This window comes from Vigna radiata, unplaced genomic scaffold (genome assembly GCF_000741045.1).
Source record: "Vigna radiata var. radiata cultivar VC1973A unplaced genomic scaffold, Vradiata_ver6 scaffold_122, whole genome shotgun sequence".
NCBI lineage: Eukaryota > Viridiplantae > Streptophyta > Magnoliopsida > Fabales > Fabaceae > Vigna > Vigna radiata.
The window spans coordinates 951,519-960,572 of NW_014543108.1; the positions used below are offsets into that span (position 1 = coordinate 951,519).

The window sequence follows — 9,054 nt, forward strand, 5'->3', positions numbered from 1 at the left end:
TTATTCTAATTTCCTCCAAAACAGTGACAGATGAAGGAAGCAAGCTCTCCACCAAATACGTACATTTCAAAAATAGCTGCACCTCCTTTGTTGAAATTTATATATGTATATATCATATTTAATAATTTCAAAGACTAAGAATTTTCGAGTTTATTAAATGTTTTCATGGCTATTATTATCTTGTTTATACAATACTGCTGCTTTGTTTTGTTGTACTATGTTTTTTTTATTCATATTAAATTTCTTTATCATTTAAAAATAGATTTTAAACTTATCTTAATTTTTCAAATACAAGATAAAATTTCATCTATTATATATTATAAATTAGTTTTATATTTAGTTGATTTTAAACTCTCTAACACATTTTCTTTACTATGATGTATATGTGTATCAAATATAAGACTAAATATTAATTAGTGATTCGTTAATAGACATGACAGTGAATGAAATAATAAATCCAAACAAATAATAAATTTTGTATAATAGACTCTAATACATTATTATGATATCATTTTAAAAAATAAACTTCAAATTTAATTTATTTTTACAAAATCGACTTTGTAAAATAAAAGTTTTACTTATTGTAAATTGGTGAAGAATTTCCAAGTGTACTGTCAAGTAATAAGTCTAATTCAACAGTGAAATTTCTTGACTATTGTAAAGAAGAATATTGGTTATCTGCATAAATTTCCATCTTCTTTAAAATTTCTCTGTAGACCAAACAAGCACCAATGTTATTAAACTATATTACAAAGCCATCACTAAAGGACAAGAAAAGCAGACGTTTCATGTCTCAGACATCATGGTCCTTCTATCATAACCTTTTCCATTTTCTCTCTCTGTAAAATCTAAATCCCATAGATCTTTATGCACTTGCATTCCTCACTCACAGCATGGAGATCACGATTATATCAGCCGAAAACCTTAGCATGAACGGAAAACCAATAAGAAAAGATACTTACGTTGTTGTTCATACGCAATCATGCAGCAAATTCTTCACAACCAGGACAGAAGAAGAGGGTGAGAGCAACAACCCTTCATGGAACGAGAAGTTCTTGGTTGATGGAGCCAACAACTGCATCACGCTAGAGGTGCAATGCAAGACATGGCTGGGTGTTAAAAGTGTGGGAGCAGCACGAATAGCGGTTTCTGAGTTTGACCTTGGAGGGTTTGTTTCAGAAAATAGCTTGCAGTTGTTGAGTTATAGGCTTTGGGATGAGAAGGGTAACAGAAATGGGGTCATCAATTTCTCTGTGAGGGTTGTGAAGGCGCCACAGGAGCGTCAATCTTCGTGTTCAATGGTGGAGATTGAAAAGAATTCGAGAGGGTTTGGGAAACATGTGACAATGGGTGAGAATGATGCTGCAGGAATTGTTACTGGGGTTCCTGTTTTCTGGAATTTCCCTCTCAATATTCCAAGATGAATATTTTTGTTTTCTTCTTGATTTGGTTAAAGTCTTTAGTTGGTAATTTAAGCATATTGAAAATAGTTTAGTTTCTGACACTAGTTGTAGAAAAGGTATAGTATTTTACTAGTTTGTTCACTTTGTTGACCTCTGCATTTCGGGTGTTAATATTAGTCTCTTTAACTATACATGGATGAATGAGTTTATAATATACCAAAAGAAAACAGTCAATGTTTGTTGAGAAAACGTTAGTTTTTAAATTTTTTTGTGTATGTTCTACTTCCAACACGTGTTATTTTGAGCACACAAAAGAAATTTAGTAAGTAATATGATCAAAATAAAAGAGAAATAAGTGAAGTGTAAGATTGAGTACTTAAAAATTAAGATATAAAAAATGAGTGTTAATAGATTGTATCTCCAAAGTACCATCAAATTTAGGAGGATTATTGTTTGACCAAGACCATCTTTTAGACACACTCTTCCATAATTTAGGTTTGAGGTATATTGTATTCATGTTACATATTTCTCTCTTCTCAAGCAAACAAAATATATGGAGGCCCATCGCTCCCCAAATAGGAGGAAGCTAGAAGATCTCACACAAGAAATGGATGGATATTAGAAACCCATCAAGAGAGATTTCAGCATTACGGCCAGTAATAACCATGCATGAAAAAAAATGTAGCAAACATATTTTATCTTGAAGACTTCGAAGGAGTAAAACAACAAAAAAACCAATGCATGGAAATCATAATAAATTTTATTTTTCTGTACAGGTCCAACAATGTACAAGAATTTGGATATTCTCATTCAGGCCTCCATGACCTTGTCATCGTAAGATACAGTTATACAGAACAGGTGTGAAACCTTGTGCAATAAATACGATTTTCCTAATATAAGGCCTCGTTTCTATCTGGTCATGTCATGAGCTGAAGTGAGAGGGCTTATGGTCTTAATAGTTAATGCACATTTAGCTGGAAACAAACTGTTCCCAACATGATTAGGGGAGAAATATACACAGCACAGAAAACAGAGCAATGTCAAAAGGGCTCTGTTTTCCTGCTAATCAATGCAAGGAAAAAAGGAACCTGTTCAAACTTCATGATGGTGGTTACCAACCAAAATATCAAGCTTGCAGAGAGGGCAGGTAGCATTGATTAGCAGCCATTTGTCTATGCATGCGCAATGAAAATGGTGGTTGCAAGGAAGTTCTCTGATTTCAGCACCATCATCATATGGAGAGAGACAGATACAGCATTCCTGTCATTATACCACAATCATCAATGTCATAAGTGGGATTTCTTTTAGCAAAAATGAATTTTGCTCTTCCAAATTGAGAAAGTGAAAGTGTGAAACCATCCATCAAAATATACAGCTACCTGATGCAGCATACTGAGCATTATAAAGGTTGCATCGGCTTTAATAAACAAAGATATAAAGTTCAACAAATAAGATGTTTATATTTCAAATAGACTGAGTACTCAGAACATATAAAGGGTTTAGTTCATGTTTTAATTATTGGTGCAAGTATTAAATGTACCTCAAAAGGTACAACTTTTTCCAAAAAATGAGGAGCTCCTTCCAACAATAAAACAATATTAATCTAAACATAAATTTGCTTTGTCACGATGTAGATATGATTGTGCAAATGTTATGCCCAGAGAATAATTTTATATCCGTCTGTAACTTTTACGCAAATCCTCTTAATTCCTAAACAAAAAAGAATTAGATGCTTGTTGTATTTTGTTTTATGTACTTTTTTTATGAAGTATCAAGAGGATATTGTTGGAAAATAAGCAAGGCTCTATATACATGCACAAGAATTTACAATAATATATAGCAAGTCTCCAGAAACATTATGCCTAAATTTTTAAATGTTTTAAAAATATAAAACAAAAAAAGATTTAAAATCATAATAAAAATATGTAGAATTAACTTAAATAAATAGAAGATATAACTAACAAATTTAAGCAGAAAAAATAATTTAAAAGTGAATATATATATATATATATATATATATATATATATATATATATATATAACTAAAATTTTGAGACAATTTTAAAAATTTAGGCTGGAATGTGAGGGAAGAAAGAAATCTTAACACAAAAAGATATGTATTCAAATCTAACATTTGGAGGATAGGATAATTTTTATTCTAAAAAACACTAGGAACTTACTGCATCTTCTATGGCAACAACATGTTCGGTGGCTGTCTCACTCTCAGATTCGATCATTATTCCTCTTGAAGATTCTTCAATATCACCTTCTTTTATTATTCTGAACTTATATTTTGGCAACTGGTCAATCTCTTCCCTCGTTGCCCCTTCCTGTTACCAATCAAAGGTCAAAATTAAGTATGAAAAAGTTGGAGAAAAAGAATACGACGCATGCAAAAAAGGGAATGAAACAAAATTGAAAATAAATCCATGATTCTACATTGATAAATTTGTTGAAATCATAGGTACTGAAGGGACAAAAGAGAATTCTTTTAATGATATATAAAGATGGGTTGCAGAATGCATGGCATTACAACCTGATCTGTCACTGCATACAGGAGAGCAAGGATGCATGGTAGACAGCAGCAAACAGCAATACCAATAAGGCATGCAACAGCGACACAGATCAACACAATGACAACGTCGAAAGAAAGAAATGCAATAGAGACCCTGCATAACACAACATGCATGATGATTACATAATGGGATAAGGCAGAATACTGCAAAGAGAGGTGCATGATGATAACCATGAAGATATTAACTATCCATATAATTTAACCAATACATATTGTTACAGATTCCAACTAACCAGTAAAGCTGAGGTGCTTCCGTTGTCAGACTCTGGCCACCAAGAGTTACCCAGTAGACTCCAACAGTCCACCATATGAATGAAAGCATGGTATTTGCTGACTCTATGTATTTTACGATGCTGACAAAACAACAAACAATAAGTTTACAAACATGCGTAAGGTAAAAAAAAGGAACAGTTCGACATTCAACCTACAATGCTAAATCAGCAAAACTACTCTCGAAAAGAGACTCTCTTCATGAACAGAATTTAGTGATGCGGTTATATTGGAAGAATTGAAACGGATATATAGTAGAGAATGAAAATGCATCAAGACATGAAACAATGCATAACTGAATGATTCCAATTTCCAAATCTTGTTAGTTTCAATTTCTTCCCTTTATACCGCTTCATTCATTGCCACCCTAACCGTCCGTGGTCCAGAATGATCATTCAGATGGCGAAAAACACACACTCGTGAAATAACGTGTATAGCACTGTCCTTCAAAGCATTGTTTCAAACCACAAATTTCTCATTAAATTCATCACGAGTTTGCACAGACAAACAGGAAATCTACTGTTGCCTTTTCACAATTTAAAGGTCTATCTGTTCCACGTCCAGAATAAATATATCCTATTATTTTCATTTTTCATTTATATTCAGAATTTCACAGAAAATAATCTACGTGGGAAAAGTATAATTCAAAAATAAGAAACAAAGATCAAAACTTAACAAATTTCGGGTTTCCACCAATTACCCATTTTCGAACGAGAAAGAAAAAAAAAAGAACAAATAGGACAATGCATTTGCTTTCATTTGATCGAAGAAAATATAAAAATCAAAAAGATAAAAAATCTACATAAATCAAATTCAATTTGTTTTCTCCTATTTTTCCTTTAACTCAAATTTCAAACTTTTTTTACCAAACATATTAAAGTTTACTACACTAAACTAAGAAAGGAAAATGCAAACTAACAAAAAATAAACGACCAAAATACTATGGTATAGATAATAAATCATCATGTGCCTAGTGTTCTAAAGGACCCAAGGCAATGTATGTTTTTCCTACAAAAAATAAAATAAAATAAAATAATGACATAATCCAATTAAAATCCAATCAATTTTACAATTTAATTTGATAAATCTCGGACTAAATATAGATTGTGCATTTTATACTTAAAAATTACAATACAACAATAACATAAAAAAAAAAAAATATAGTCAAGAAAAGCCTTAGTTGACTACAAATACACAACTTTTAACATGACATTATACATTTGTAGTTAAACTATACTTATTACCTGCTAATATTTTTTATATATATACAAGTTATATAATGTGGTGTATATAAACAGTTTGTAATAATGTGTACACTGTTCAACTAAATTATTTTTTGAATCAAACAAACATGCTTAATCAATGAACTTGACCTATAATCATTTATAAAAAGAAGAAATGTTCTGGTCATAAAATTATGTGTATTATCCGAAGTATTAAATGATAATAAGAGTAGGTACCAGTTTTCATCACCCTGGAGAGAGGGTTCGTAATAATAAAACTCTTGGTCACTTTCAGAAGTGAAGCTCCATTGAACATGGTTTGGCACATTGGAACGGAAATTGGTCCCACTCATCATTCTCCTTCGGAACTCAACCAGGACGCAGAGAGAGTGGATCATTCCCTGCACCAAATACCCCAAAATCCACGTCCTGAGAGGCACGCTCGGCTCCTCCGCAGCGCTCCGCCACAGCACCGACGCGCCGATCACCAGAAACGCCGTGTTCCACAGGACGTCCAGCGCCACCACAGGCCGCGAGTACGCCCACTCGCTCTGCCGCTCCTCCACCTCGGCAGCGGCCGCTTCCCGCACGCGCACCGAAGCCTCTCCCAGCATAAGGCGCCGCCCGCTCTCGCGTCGGAAGAACCTCGTCGCTGTTCGTAGTGGCGCACGGCGGGCGACGTGGCGGCTTTGTGGGAGGAACGGTACCGGGTCCACCGGCCCGGGGGAAGCTGGAGAAGATTCAGTAGAGTTTTGCATTCGGTTTGTGAGATTTTGTTTTGATTTGTCGAATTGAATCTGAGAAGGATCGTTTGAACAGTTCACACTGAAGCTTTGGAATCAGAAGAAAAAAAGATTGGTTTCATTTGGTGTTTAAATTGAATTTGACTTTTCTCTCTCTCTCTCTCCTTTTAGTTTGAATCACAATTATTACCTGATTCATGTTATATAGGTGGAAAGAAATCTAAATGTCTAAATTTTTGGTCAAATTGAGTTTAATTCCATATTTTTGAATTTCAATTGTATAGAAAGTGCAATTTAAATGCCTTTTGGTCAAATAAATTTAATTTTTACCTGAATACCTTTTAATTGTTATATTTAAATACAAGGTTAATCATATTCGAGGGTTACTTTTACTTGTTATTAAATTTTTATTATAACTATTCTTTGATATTTAATATACCATCTTATTACAAAAACTTTTCACATCAAACTCAATTAAAAATAGTATAATGTTATTTAAACAATATTTTTTTAACAATATTTAAACATTGATTACGTGTCAATATGTGATAGGTCAAAAATTACTCCACAATCAATAATAATAATCACAAAATTGTGGAATAATTTTTTACCAATCACAAATTGACACGTAATAAATGTTCAAATATTATCAAAAAATATTATCTAAATATCATTATCTTTACAAATATTTACAAACATAATTCAAGTGTAAATATTGTCATTAATTTTTAAAAGAGAACAACATTAAAACAAGTTATGCGATTTTAGTTTTAAATTAATTATGTATTATAATTTTCAAATTATTAATATAGTTACTTAATTTAAACTACTTTTCAATTTTACACTAAATATAGGATTTTATCTTAGTTTACGGGGTTCTTCACTATTCAAACATTTTTAAAATCATCTTACAATCTTTGTTTCAAAAAAAGAATTTTTAATAATTGTTTCATTTATTTTTTAATTTCTTTTTTACCCAAAGTCTTATTTTGCCAATACTTTATAAAACTGAAATATTAAATTCATGGGTTTTGCCCTTTATATTTAACATCTCAAGTGTAGAAATTATAGTTAGAATCATCAAATTTAGACTCATAAGACATTTTTATTGAAATGTGATGTATATTTAAAATTTTATATAATAAAAATAAAAAATTATTTAAAATTTTTGAAACATTAAAATTTAAATAAAATTTAGCCAAGTGTGACTTCTATAAAACTCTTTTATTAGAATAAGAATTATAAAATATTAAAAACATTGTCACATATTGAAAGTATGTAAAGTAAAATGAATTTCATAAATGATTATATGAAAAATGTTTAAGGTGTTAAAATAATTGTCTCGTTATTGTGAGAAATTATAATAAATTATTTTTTGCATATAATATTAGTAAAGTTCTACTCTTTATATTTCAATAATAAATTATCTTGTAACATTTTTATTATCCTCTTCATTTTTCTTTTTATAAATATTAACAATATTTTATGTTTTAAGAAATTATGGTTTTTTTATTTTTATTCATAAAATAAGAAAAACATTTTAGAAAATTTTACCAATGATTTATTTATTTTTAAAACATGAAAAAGAACTAAGGTAACTGTGATTTAAAATATCATTGATTATTTTATTATTAAAAGTGCAATTATAAATAGAACGTTTTTATTAATCAAATTTTTTTTACATCTTTGATTTCATCTTTTGTATATTTGAATATCGAAGTATGTCATAAGATTCATGGTGTTGAGGTGTACAATCTTACTTGATTAGAATCTTGAACATAGCAAGTTCATATTTTACTATTTTTGATAGTAAATATGTTGCACATAGGAGTTTGCATGTTAAAGGACTCAAGATTAATCTTCTTCAATTAGAATTGTAATTGTGTTTTGATCGTTGATTAAAATTTTATTTTATATATACAGGTAGAATAATTTGTGTGATGTAGAGCCTGTGTGGGACACCTTTTGAGTTTAAGAGTGTCTATTCAAATAAGGAAAACTAGTTTAATTATAATGATTGATTTATTTTAAATTGATCAATTGATTGCGGTGATAGAATTGAGAATTGTTGTGATAATTAATTGTGTTGTTGATATGTTTGGCTTTGTAATACTTTTGTGGAATTGGTTTAATTACGTTAGGATTATCTAATTTGCTCTACTTGAGACTTATTTTGAACTAAACAAGGTATTTTGAACTAAGAAAGAACTAAATTGACTAGATTGACACGTTGCATAACCTAACTTAATTGAATCAAAAGTTGTTTTATTAATACGACATCAGGTGGTAACACAAAACCGTTGGGCACCATTTGGAGAACTCAAGTTAGTGAGCTTCAGAGGTCTAGAATGTTCGATGGTACCCTGGGATCGGTGGTACACACTTGACAATAAGCTTCAAAGGTCTAGGGTGTTGGGCACTACCCTAGTTGCACTGAGCACTCACTTGATAGTGAGCACCAAGGGTCCTAAAGTTGGGCGGCAAGTGTAAGGCATTGAGCACCACCTTGGTTTTGTGTTTAGGTTGTCTTGATAAAATTTTGATTATTGCTTCGTTAATTGTTGGATCAAATTGAAATTGTGACAAATAGTTTTTAAAATATGGTTTTTCACTTTGACTATTGGGATTTTCAATTAAACATTTGTGATCAGATAAATGCTTTCAATGTTTTGATATATACTTAATGAAAATATAATTGAATATTATACTAACACAATAAAAAATAAATGATGAAATATAAACATTTTAATTGAAATAAACAATATGTGAGTGATGTTATATGATGAGTTTAGATTGAGGTAAAATACACATGGATGACATGATGTGATGATTTAAGAATT

The 9,054-nt window shown here is 30.7% G+C and overlaps 2 protein-coding genes across 2 annotated transcripts; one reads left to right on the forward strand and one right to left on the reverse strand.

Moving 5' to 3' along the window:
• The first annotated feature begins 640 nt into the window (after window positions 1-640).
• LOC106752983 (BON1-associated protein 1) lies at window positions 641-1,575 on the forward strand. The gene has a single exon (XM_014634764.2). The coding sequence runs from the start codon at window positions 894-896 to the stop codon at window positions 1,422-1,424; it is 531 nt and encodes a 176-aa protein (XP_014490250.2). The 5' UTR covers window positions 641-893; the 3' UTR covers window positions 1,425-1,575.
• A 588-nt stretch (window positions 1,576-2,163) lies between these two features.
• Window positions 2,164-6,399, reverse strand: LOC106752992 (E3 ubiquitin-protein ligase At1g63170). The gene is made up of 5 exons (XM_014634773.2): window positions 5,709-6,399; window positions 4,212-4,331; window positions 3,940-4,072; window positions 3,584-3,733; window positions 2,164-2,663 (listed from the first exon to the last, which is right to left on the reverse strand). Exons 1-5 carry the CDS (start codon window positions 6,227-6,229, stop codon window positions 2,496-2,498), a joined length of 1,092 nt encoding a protein of 363 aa, XP_014490259.1. The 5' UTR covers window positions 6,230-6,399; the 3' UTR covers window positions 2,164-2,495.
• Window positions 6,400-9,054: the final 2,655 nt, after the last annotated feature.

What these genes read in the sequence shown, in the direction of transcription:
- LOC106752992 (XM_014634773.2), bottom strand. Translation starts at nt 6,229, where the DNA reads ATGCAAAACTCTACTGAATCTTCTCCAGCTTCCCCCGGGCCGGTGGAC. An exon ending in GAAGCACCTCAGCTTTACTG is followed by an intron (nt 4,073 to 4,211) that starts GTTAGTTGGAAT and finishes TGTGTTATGCAG; the next exon opens with GGTCTCTATTGCATTTCTTT. An exon ending in TGTATGCAGTGACAGATCAG is followed by an intron (nt 3,734 to 3,939) that starts GTTGTAATGCCA and finishes GATTGGTAACAG; the next exon opens with GAAGGGGCAACGAGGGAAGA.
- LOC106752983 (XM_014634764.2), top strand. Translation starts at nt 894, where the DNA reads ATGGAGATCACGATTATATCAGCCGAAAACCTTAGCATGAACGGAAAA.